General features: G+C 35.6%; 1 protein-coding gene across 3 annotated transcripts in view; it reads left to right on the forward strand.

Moving 5' to 3' along the window:
• Positions 1-204: 204 nt before the first annotated feature.
• csmd3b (CUB and Sushi multiple domains 3b) overlaps positions 205-12,973 on the forward strand; it is a 581,296-nt gene continuing 568,527 nt past the window's right edge. For all 3 annotated transcript variants that reach the window (XM_088929237.1, XM_088929238.1, XM_088929240.1), the window contains exon 1: positions 205-382. In XM_088929237.1, the coding sequence (XP_088785363.1) occupies positions 205-382 (178 nt within the window). The remainder of the gene's footprint in view (positions 383-12,973) is intronic.

Genomic DNA, 12,973 nt, shown 5'->3' on the forward strand with positions numbered 1-12,973 from the left:
CTGTTTGATAAAAGAGAAGGGGGAAAAGTAGCTGGAGAAGAGCTAAGACTCAGTGCCCCTGTTGGCGAGATGGTTGAGTCCTCGTCAAGGTTGCTGTGGTATCCCAGATACACCATTCACTTCGAGCTGTGACCGCGCACCAACCACAGCAGCACCCACACTGCGCCTGGCCAAGGAATAGAAATTAACTAGCTTGATGTGAATATGAAAGCAATTAATAAAAAGGAGTTTTACGCCAGGTCAACGGAATTGGTCAAAATTTTCAAGAGAGGATGTATTAAATGTGGACGAATGGACTTATTTCAAGCTAGAAAAATGGGGATTAAAACTGGAGTTATATTTTGGAATCTCGTCTTTCTAATGATGATCACATGTGTGCAAGGTAAGTCTACTCTCTGTGGGATTTCTACACGTTTACAGAATAGTGTGTTATATGTTTTGTTTGGGAATATTCGGTTGTGCTGCAAAAATGCGTGAAAATAGGCTGGAGTTAAGAAAACGCATTTACTTGCCAGGCTTGGCGTTCAATGCAGGCATTGAGCTTGGGCTCAATAAATATTCTTGCAGTATGCTCAAGCGGATACGTGAGTTGCTTTGTATGCCTATTAACTAGTGAATTGTTCGTGAATATCCCCTATTGCGTTTAGGTGAAATCCTTCTAAATATAACCAATTCTGTATTGCAAATAATGTGTTTATTGTCACCTGGACAATTACATTACTAACACCTTTTCAACTCTCGTTTATTTTGTAGGATCCTCACATCTGACATGTATAAGTTAAAATATCAAAGTCGCCCCAATAATCGACGAAAAAAAGCTATTTTGGTACAATTATTTAGCGTGTGCGTTACGCTACATGCCGATTGTTTCAGTTTTCAACTGAAACCTGTTTCCAATCGTAAGGTAGCACACTTCAATCTGTTTATGCTCTTCAATATCCCATGGGAACTCGTGCCCAGATTATCTGATTTTATAGTGAAAATAATGAAGAAAAACACAAAATAGTCGATAACGTCACATTTTTTCTGTTCTTGATATATTACACAGCCTTTAGACGAGGCTATATATTCTAATTGGATAATTGAATACTGTACATGGTCATTAACTTGAAACAACGAAAATGAAAAATCTTAACATCAGACTGCAAACGTTCTCAAATAATCGGACGAGGATCCCTGTTCGGTGCAGAAAGAGGTTCTTAACTCGGGTTCATACAGTTTTAACTGTTGCGCGTATTAATAGCTCCAACTATTGAAATAATGAGATAACTGAAATAATTTGAAAACTGAAACTCGCCTTATTCTGATTTTATTTCACTCATTAAAATATTGCTACAGCATCAAGTAAAAGCCAAAATGCAAGAGACATCAGAATCTGGACCAGTTCTGCAGACTGTAATCGCTGTATTTTCCTGGAAAGGTTCATTTGCATGATATATCTGTTTAAGCCTGGATACTACGTAACCGATTTACATTGCTTACGACTAAATTAAGGTTTCACATTGGCTGTATTTTCGCTTTTACTAGTTGAAAATCTTTATTGTAGCATTTGCAACTGGGTATGTTACATAAAAGCAGCATATTTGCATTCCATGGTGATGACAATTGGGGTTTGATTAGGTTGGGGGTTTACCTCATGATATACTATCTGGACAATATATTTCTTGGTGCTTTCCACCTGCCCAGAATTTTAGTTTACATCCATATGTCATTAAACATTGCTAGTCTTGCGTTTGCGACCTGCACTTTTTTAATGGGAATTTCACACGCATGAATATCTCGTGAAATGCGCTTTCTGTATCTTTAAATGTATAATCTCTATCGTGGCATTCAGTTTTCAGCTTGTAATATTAAAGTACAGGAAGGAGTTGGAATTTCTTATTGCACAGTCCTTATATATTCAGATAATAAAGTGTTTCATTCCTTTTTTTTAGAAAAAAATAGGGATCTCTAAATATTAAATGTTTATTGAATAAAGTGTTTTACACTGCGGTCACCGTTAGTGCCTGGTTGATATCTAACGCGTGGTGGCAGTGTAACAGATTATCGAAAATAATTAATAGGCTGTACCACATACATTAAACTGCCATAACAGAGGGAAGGTACAGTATCCTTCCTTATGAGCTCTGGTATTATCGTTTCCCTCAGTTGCGGTGTTCTTGAAAGAATACTGAAGTGACGTAATACGTTTTCAGCGCTATCTGCTGCTGTGTAGAAATGCATTTAATTGGTACATTTACTTAGGTGGAGAGGACTGTTTTGTTTGTTTAGAAAAGATCAGTAGACAAAGCAGGTTTGAGAGAGAACCACCTTACCTCTATTGCTGAATCAAGAATTGGTGCTGTTGCTGTGGAAAAGGATACCCAAGTACTGTACCTCTGATGTTGATCGCACTGTAAGCGAGAGAACGTATTGCCCTACCACCGCACACAACTTCACTTAAACGCGCATAGTTTGATACAGAAAAAATGCTTAATGGCTCAGTGATGGTTATTTAACAAGATTTTGTACGGTACATATAGAAATTAAGAGCGTCTGGCAACCAAAGTAGTGTGCTACTTAAGAAATCAGCAACGGAGTGAAATGACACACCTTCTAGCCATTCGTCGATGGAAGCTCTTGTACGTGCATTGCATGAAAGACAAAGAAACCGATTTCCCTTCTCGTTACCGAGTGGCGTGCTGACCGCTCTAAACTGGCAGTTACTTTCAGTAGCCTCTCATATTATGAGCGTTTGTTCTGTGACTGTGCAGTCACCCAAATACTTGAATCGGCCTGTAATATTACCTTATATTGCTTCATTCAAGTTTAATTTTCACATATCCAGTTCGTGCGCAGCAAAGGGCATTAAAACAGATAAGAATAATTTTATGAAATGAATTGGTTGGTACTGTACCATACTGGACGATAATAGGCAGGCACCTGAATTCTGACTTGCACTACGCTGCAGCGCAAAAAAATGTATACCCCTCAGTGAATGAGTGTTTCTAATCTCATGCAATAGAGTAGGCAGTGACAAGCAAACATAAGGCGTCGTCTTTATATTGTACTGTACGTACAGCATCCAGCTGTGAAATATAATTTTTCGTTATTATGAAATGATTGTCTGCGCTATGGGTAGAATGTAACTGTGATAAAATCAGGTTGTTTTGTGCCAAATGTGATTTTTGTGTCAACAGATGCATTTTGTGTGAAATTATATTGATTTCAAACTGTGGGTGACACCTTGCTCTTAAAAACTTTAAAAGACTTTAGCAGCACTTGAATACTTTGGTCAAGATATATTAATTTGAAAACAGTCAACATTTATCAGAGAAATACTATCGATTTTTTTTAAAAGGAAAGATACTTCCTTAATGTGAATATAAGTGATACGACACTTTATGAATTAAGTTTATTTCAAATCTTGCTTTAGTAGTGCAGATCTGCAAATCATACTTTTAAGATGCTCATATTCAGACCCTTTTTCAATTAGAAGATTGAAATCTGGCTTCTAAAGCACCCACAGAAGAAGTTTAATACCCAAGTAGCTTCCACATGTGCACTGTTTTGAAGCTATGACAGGTGGCACCATTTTCTTCAATTTACAGTATGTGATTCCAATTGAACAGTACAAATTGGATAGTATCATGAGGTGGAGTGGGGGGATTGAATTGTTCTAAATAGGAGAAATATAGCCCTTTGCTTTGTCATTCTTCAAAGATGGGAAAACATTGCAGTAGAACAATTTGACCAAATAAGTAAAAAAAAAACTGTCTTCAGCTTCTTTAAGTGAAAACCCAAAGTTCAGCCATGAAACACATTTGAAATTTACGAAGCATCACTTTGTTAGTAACTGATAGCAAAATGCATATTCAACCAATATAAAAATCCATGCAACAGTGGCAAGATCTCTACTAGACTGTAAATAAAGAAATTTGATTTCATTCCCAGTAATGCTATGACACTAACCATATGTCAGGTAAGTATTATGTGCTCAAGAGTTTTTCAAGTTTTGATTTCATATTTCTTTCTATTTTTTATTTTATATTTGTTTTATATTACAATTTGTTAATTCCTGATTCTTTTTTTATATGAGTCATGTTTTTTCAGTGCACTGTGTAAATGAAGTTTTCCACATGTGCAGAGATTTACCAAAGATAAGCAGACACCCCCTGAGATTCAATTAGAGTATTCCAGTAACATAATAAGCACATCGATGGTAGCTATTAGAAGTGGTGCATGCCGAAGGAGGCGTCATCTTTAGAAAGCCATGACTCCAGAAGGATTTTCACCAGAATTAATGGACTTTGAATTGGTCATGTGGTTGGTTGGTTGGTTTGGAATTGTTGGAACAAAGTAGGACAACAATTATTTTCTGTGTTTGGCTCATAACAGGGTGAGCTCATAATACATTGGCAGTTTATTGTGCTGCAAAGATGTAGACAAGTCTTGAAAATCACTTTAAAATCATGGAAGAAAATATGCACAGGATAGTAGTTGTGTATGAGGTGTTACCTCCTCACTCTGAGGCATATTAGAGCAGCTCCAAGAGGACAAATGCATCCCCTGGTTCATGAAATGTGCAATTTAATTTTAATTTGGCTCTTCTGTCTTTTGGATGTTGTCATTTCTTTCTGGTGTTTCACATTTCTCCAATAGAAGTTACACTTAGGCATGCTATTCCAACCAAGGATTTATTTTGCCACTTATTAACTAGCCATGACAAAATGTGATCTGTCTGTAGTCATAATTAACAGTCATGAAAAGAACAGTATTAGCAATATGTCTAGATTCCTCAAGAGAGGCATAAACCTTAGTATTTCAAAGGCCATGAAACTAAAGATTATTTTAAAGGAAGATAATTCCCTATCTTGCAGAGAAAAGTAGAAGGAGCAAGGATGATTCTGGCCTTACCTGGTCAGGCTAAATCTACTGGAAAGAAACCTTTATGAGAAGGTGTGAGCTACTGTACCTTCAGGTGATACTAGCAAACCCTTCTCACCATTAACCAAAGTTGCTTCATACTGTATGTAAGAACTAAAGTATTAGACTTATCTGTAGCTAGAACCACTCTTTATTTTATTCTTGATTATCTCCTGGATTATCCTTTAAACATTTACTGAAAGACAGGTAGAGTTTATTTTGACAGTACCGTACCCTGTAGTTGTCTAACCAGCCAGAAAATTTGCTGCTGTGTGCTAGGCAATGATCTCTTTCTGGCTCTATCTAGACAAATACAGGCAGCATTATCACATTCAGACACCAATTTAACATTGCTAATTGGCCAAGGCAAAGTCATTGGGGAAAATGGTCTGCAATCAGAGCAGTGATCTCTGAATTATAGGACTCATCTTGCAATCCAGGCAATGACTGAGTGAACCCAGTCTGGTTCCAGAAATAACATGACCCGTGATAGTGCTCAAGTTTGTTTATCTAGCATAGCATCATTTGCAAAGAAGGAAAAAACTGAGAAACTATAATCTTATTGTAATGAGTCTCCACCAGAAAGAAGGTCTTTATCATTAGCAACCTATAGCCTGAGGGAAGAAGTTGGATTGATTTTACTCAGTCTGAACTGGAACAAAGTAACCTTTCTTAGGTCTTTAGCTGATAATTTACAGGGACCTAATATAGACTGGACTATGGTGAGCTATAAGAACCAGGACTAAGGATCATTTTCATATAAAAACCGAGGAACATGAGTGGTAAGGAATGTATAATGGCTCAGAGATGCAATCAAAAGCTCCATTGGTTTCATAGTGAAAAGAAATACTAATGCACTCATTAGGATTATTTGAGAGCTGTTAGCTGGAATCTTAAATTGGATAAAAGCATAGCCTGTCTTATTGACTTCATGGAGTCAAAACAATTTTTGATCTCCAAAACTAATGAAATGATCAGGGGGTACTATTAAAGTTGAATTATTTGATCTATAAATGCATGTGATTTAAGTATAGTATAGGCAAAGAAGTGACCTGCGTATAAGTAGGAGCATCATTCTTCTGGCAATCTAATAATTCAATTAATATTAAAATCTAGTTTGTTAATTTTATTTCTAAAAGAGAGCATTGACATTGCATCCATTCTCTCAGCGTGATTGCTCATTTCAAGCATGCATTCCATTTGTTTAAATATACTGTAGCTCATCAAGTTCTTTTGCATAAACACTTTAATGTTATTAGTTACCTTACTGTAAGTTTTAACTTAAAGTATCATTAAAAGTTTTTTTAAAAGGTATCATTTTGCCTTGCATTCAAGTACGTTATCCTATTGTATTATATGGAATATACTGTATATGAAATATTATTAGCCCCAGCACAAAGACAAGTGTTAAGAGCATCCTTGTGGTCTTTGTCATTGTACTGTATATGGACCATGGTTATTCCTCCATTGAGAGCCTGAAACAGCTGCCAGAGCAGTAACACAACTTGTCCCTCATGATGCTTGATTGGGTTAAGATCCAGTGATACAGCAAGTCAATGTTGATTCCAGTTTGAATCAGAACATCTTGAGTGACCTTTGACATGTGCTGACAAGTATTGTCATGCTGAATTAGTAAGGTATTATGCAGAGATGGTGTAACTACTGAAACACAGTTTTTGTAAATATGGTCTTTTCTGGGTCATTAGAAGCAGTAATCAAGACATGGTGAAAAGGGCCTTTGATCAACCATTTGGTTGCTCTTTGGAAGTCTCATTGTAATGGATGGATTCACTGTAAATGTCATAATTGAGCAGTATCCAATCTTGGTCCAGGAGAGCCTGGATTTCAAAGTATCTTTGAAGCACCAGCACCTAAGGATCTGGGATAAGATATTAAATATATACAAATAGACCATTCATGGACTGCTTTGTGTTATGAAGAGTTGAGTTAGATTGAAAACCTAGAGACACACTGGCCATCCAAAACCAATATTGCTCATTCCTGCTCTAGTTACTTTACTTTGCCGTATTACTGCAAGCTGCATTCCTGGTGTGTTTCACTGAGCTATGTTATCATTGCAGTATGATTAAAGCCAGCGGCATTGGCATGTCACCTATATTAAAACTCACAAGTCCACATGGGTTTCCATGTGTACAGCATGCAAATAAAAAGCACTGATTCTGCCAAAATTACTGCAGTCAATGTGCAATTTGCACAGGGTATAGGGATTTTGTGAAGCATGTAAAGCATGTAAAACCCTCTACTAACCTTTTAAGGTAATTCAAGATACTAAATATAAGTATAAAAATGGTAACTAAGACACAAATTGGGGGGAAAAAAATAAATTCACAGATGGGTCAGAATATTAACTGATATTGCTTCATTACTTTTCCCCAGCATTTTCAATTCTCTCTGCTCATACAGTAGTGCATTTTAGCCTCTGGTGGACATTGCTGACATCAGCAATTTTTCACAATATTTTATGTTTTTAATGCATCCTAGGTTTATGATGTGCTTGAAATGTATTTAACAATATATAAATGCAGGAACACAAGGTGACAGTTACTAAAACAGGTCATCACGGAAGGCTTGCAGCTTCTTGGAGCATTTAATAATATCATCTTTTCGTATATAGAGACTATCTTGGAAATATGTTCATTCACCATTAATATTTTCAGTTTTATAAAGAAATTTAATAACTAGCCCCATTTCATAACCTGAAGGTCATTTTTGCTTTCATTTTTATGTGCATTTTAATGATCAGTATTGTAATACATAGTTCATAAGTGACTTTCTGTTTTCACAGTAATATGAAGTTTATTGCTTTTTCTCATCCATATTGGTTTAAGTAGTCTTATTAGTTTAGCAATGAAAGCAATTGTGTGTGTCAAAGTGTGTAACATATGAGTGAGGTTAATGTTTTGCTGAGCCTTGTGTATCTTCATCAGTGACATCGACAGGAAGGCATAGCTTCATTGTTTTACCCCAGTGTTATCTCCCTCTGCCCGTAGTGCTTTTTAGTTTCCGGAGTGGACATTGCTGTCATCAGCAACTTCTTACAATATTCCAGATTCATGATGTGCCTTATAATGTAAATTCATTTTGTTGGGAAGAAGTTTTACTTTATAGATCAACAGTTCTGATCTGTGACACAGAAACACTGAGTAACAATATGTGTAGATGAAGAGAGTTTCGTATCTGTCTTCTCTGTACAAAAAACATTCTGTAATGTTTGGACATCCAGGGTATGCCAGATTTCTATTCTTGAATTGCACAGTAACCCTGTTAGCACTTGGATGCAGAACATTGTTTTTCGTGGACATATCCAGTTTCCATTTAATAATACTGGAAAAACTAAGTGTAGGGCCATTCAGGCACATTGAGCACTTTTTGGTGCTACTAGCTAATTGATTGGAAGATCCCATTTAACCGTTTCATGAAACACTGCTGTAGAAGCTTTGACAACTTGGTTGGATAGGTTGTTCCTGACCTCTACAATGCTTTGTGTAAACACACCTTTTAACTTGTGACGCTTTAAATACACCTTAATGTATAATAAATTATAACCAAAGTTACAAAAATATGCCTGAAGGCGTATGTTTTATTTTTAGAAAGGAATTGCTTTCTTTATCCTAATTGGATTGCATGCACCGAAACTGTAATTCTGCCTGTCAGAGCACTTTGTTTTCCACATATTAATTTATATTTCACGAACAGTGAAAGATCCCTAAAAGATCTTATCCATCATTAGATCAATAGTCTATTTAATGTTACGTCAATTAATAGATCACAATATTCAAAATCCTGAAAGGCATTGAAAGTCACCTTATTGAACTGCTTTAGATAATGACTGAAACAAGAACTAAAGGACACAAGTGGAAACTACTGTATGTGGAAGTGTGTTTAAACTGGAGAATAGGAGACACTTCTTTACCCATAGGCTTTTAGGAATAAGCAACAATATACTTAACAATGTTCTGGAAGCTAAGACTCATGGGTTTTTTCATGAAATAGCTGGATGAGATCTTTGGATCAATTATCTACTCACTTCAATTGAGCTAAAGGCACCAAATTTAGGCCTATTGGAATATTTATTATTTAAATGTGTTCCATCACGTTTGTCTGTAGCACTGACTATAGCAAGCCTTCTTTAGCATGTCATGGATTCAGCCACACACTGTGTTCACTTAGTGTTTTCAACTCTACACATTTTCATGGTCTAGGAAGGAAAACGTCTTTTTTTCTTATCTTGAATACAAGGTTTCTTTTTCAAAGTGTTCTAATTGTGTCAGGTGTCCCAACATAAACAGGGACCACAGAGACTTCAAGTAGCCTTGCTGGGATCCTTTTTAATTTTTAGATATCAGCCGCTTTAGCTTCTGAGACACTGTATAATGTTGCTGACAAGGGATCCATACTGCATATCTCATTGCACTTAATTTTTAAGACGAGAGTCTCCAAACACCACCACTTCTCTTTTGCTTTTTCTTGTGTTTCTGGTAACATGGTTACTGATTGTATCAGTATCTGGGACAGTGGTCTCCTGGGAAGTGCTGTCTTGAGCTTCCAACTAAGTCCTGCCTGACCATTTTCAGTTTCTGGAGAGGAACAAAATTGTTTTGCGATGTGATGTTAAATGATACTGCCTGGAAAGACTGTTTCATCCTTAATCCTTTGACAGACTGGGACAAGTTCCTCTCTGTCAGTTTCTCTGATTTAGAGCCCTGTCCATTAGGGTTCAAACTTCCATGCATGCAAGATGTATGGAAGAATAGGATTCTATGGCAGTTTTCACAGATGTCATTTCAATTGTGAAGAAGTATGCTGAGGACATCACAGATTTGAAGGCCAGTATTGTCTTGAATATTTTATATTGTTAGGATTAAGTATATTTTTTTCTGAATGTTTTTGGTCTTCTCATTCCTTGGCCTTTAGATAGTCAAAAATGTCCTGTACTTGTGGTGTGAGGTGCTGCTATACAGTACATCTGGCATTTACAGCAGCAGTTGATTGTTTGGCCGAGCAAATTACAAAAAATGTGCTTACTATTCCATCTCCTCTGAAGTTTAATAGAGGATTTTTTGTTATTCTCTAAAGTATTGCTGTTCTCCGATCTCCATTTTAGATTCACCTTAATATCGCATGCCAATTATCTGCACTTCCCTTGTGCAACTTAGGGGGAAAAATTAAAAGTTCATGTCCCTCCCAACTAATTTAATTCTGTCTGAAGATTGAGTTTCTTCTAGTTTGTACTTCTTATTAGCACTGGCACTTGTTTTACTGTTTAGTTCCATGTTCAGCTTTTCATTTAAAATATGTCACAATTTTTTGTGTATGTTTAGTGAGTGATGTTCTGCACTTATTGGGGATTTAATCCCAGCCATTCACAGGCAACTGTGACTTCAGAAACAAACAATACCAATCTCAAAGCAGTAGTGTTTCTCAAAACCACAAGACTGGGTAGTTGCAAGAGTGTGATGTCACCTTTTTCAGTCCTGTTATGTATTTACAGTACTTTTTTTTTCAGAATATCAAGCTTTAGATGGGAATAATTCAGAACTAAACTGTTTTTCAAAGCTAGAGCAGCATAAACTGCACTCTGAATATTCTATGTGGTTATACATACGGTTGCATTCTACAAAATTCTTTATCAGTGTAAAGTTCATTATATGGACTTGCTTCTAATAAGAAAATGTAGACATGACAAGTAACATTTTTCCCATGGGATCTATCTTATTGCGTTTACTGCTTGTTGACTGCTTCTTGCCTGCCTTTTCAGAGACTCATAAGATATACAAAACCCTGATTCACCTCAACATAGAGGTACTTTATTTAAGCGGTAGTTAAGCTGCCGTGATAGATCTATTTTGTGATTACTCACTTAACTTTAAAATTGAATTCTAGCAAATAGCAATTTTAAATATACTTTTAATGATGCCATTTTTGAAGTTTCAGTTCTAGACTGAGGTGTGCTTTACCCAGGCAATAAAGCAGTGTATGGTTTGTAAATCAAGTTAATAAATGCTTTTTTATTTTGAAATGCATCCAGAACAGTCATTCTGCTTGACTGCAAAAAAAAAATGAACTTTGTCACTGGGATGAAAATTTTTCCTTTTGACAGTGGACGCAGCTGCCAGTATCTGGGTCTTCCTATTAAATGCTATGACCATTTAATAAATCAAGTTCAGCATTTTAGACCAGTAATTTCACAGGGAAGGTAGCTGACGCAAGAGTGTTTACTTAAAGCTGACTGCATATTAATCCAAGTAGTTTTTCTTTTTTTCTATTCTAAATAGAATATCATGTCACTAGATGGATTATTGGTCTACTGTTGTTTTTTTTTTCCATTTTTGAGTATTTAGGTGGTTTTCAACAGTTATTAATGTTCAGTTATTCTGGTCATATTAATCATTGTAGAAGATTCATTTTGAAGGTGCAATATTTTTATTAAAACCTGTGAGGAACATTCTGGATGACCAGAATGACATTTCATTAGTTGTAGTGTAATGGAGTTGTCTAATCTTTGAACATTGTTGCTGGTTTCTATACTATACAATAGTTTCTGGTTTCTTAATGTTCCATAACAGAGTGCCAGGTATAGTTTCACGTTTGATCTTTTTTTCTTTATTTATCCTTTACAAATGCATGGCAAAGACCATTGTCTGGGGTTCAGTGTCCAAATCCATGTCTTTAGCTGGTGTTTGGTCCTGCTTTATTACATAGTAATGGGCCATACAGTATGTCATTGATATCACGTGAATGAGTTTGACTGGAGATTATCTTGGCAGGTCCTCTTTTGATCCAGTCAGTGACACTAATTGTTGGTCATTTGGGGAAGTTAACAAGATGGAGTTAAGTTTATGTTACATCTGATTATCCTAACAAGTAGCTCAGTTGTAATTTTTTTTATGCATCGGCAATTAAAAACTGGCAGTGCTTTTGGCCTTGCAAAGTGAAACACTTGGGACAACTACTGTATGTCTGGATCAGTTCATCTGGAGTTAGTTGAATTAACCAAATGGATAGAATTTCAACAATCCAGAAAATGACTGAATTCATGTTTGAAGTGATCAAATTAAGAGTTACTTTTAAGCTTACACTGCATTACTGAAAAGTAAAACCATCCAGAATGTAAGGTACTTTTTTATTTCATTCATTCTTTTACTTTGACACTGGTTTTATTATGTAAATATGTACTATATGTAGTTTAATAAAGCTTAGTTAAATAACATCAAAAGTGTACAGTTAATTTTGTTGAAAAGGATTTATAAATTGTAAACTGGCCAAATATCAAAGAAACGATACAGCACATTGGTAATAAGTCTTTCTAAATTTACAGTGCAGTTATACCTTTAATATATTCTGAAGGCTATGGTCATCAGATCTTTAACGTCTAATGTGAAGTGACAGCACACTGTCAATTGAATTGAGTTTATTTGTAAAATCAAAGTTGAAGGTTTTTGAATATTTGAATTCTATGAAAACATTACATTCCTGTGTAACAGTGGACTACCTAATTTCTGATCCAGAAGTTCATTTTTATTTTCATTGTATACCAGGTATACTAACCACCATTTCTTCTTAGAACCTTGATTCACAATGGAGTCGGAGCCTGATGCATTTTTTTCAAATTTCAGATTTCTGCAAGATTGTGGCACGAGAGAATTTGCCTTTCAACAAAATGGTGGTTGTTACAATGTGGTACTCAAACATTCACAGGAGATAAGGATGTGTTTATACCACACTTCATTTTATCTAGAGTACCATGCACATTTTGAATAAATGTTTGTTTCTGGGAATGCCTTACTAAGTAGATGTTATATCGCAAAAACTGAAACATGTTCTTGCTGGCTGTAAGTATTAATTTCATTGGTGTTTCAATAAAAATGCCACTTTGAATCTCTCCTAAATTTAAATATAATGTTGAATAGGTGGAGATGAATTATACAGTATATTGAAATTATTATGTATTTTCAAGCTTTATTATTACCTTACTGTCTAATAGTTTAACTCACTCCATATATTTCTACTTTTACTTATGCAGAATTCAGAGTATTGATTAAAAAAT

Source organism: Atractosteus spatula, chromosome 12 (genome assembly GCF_055471065.1).
Source record: "Atractosteus spatula isolate fAtrSpa1 chromosome 12, fAtrSpa1.hap1, whole genome shotgun sequence".
In the NCBI taxonomy this organism is placed as follows: domain Eukaryota; kingdom Metazoa; phylum Chordata; class Actinopteri; order Semionotiformes; family Lepisosteidae; genus Atractosteus; species Atractosteus spatula.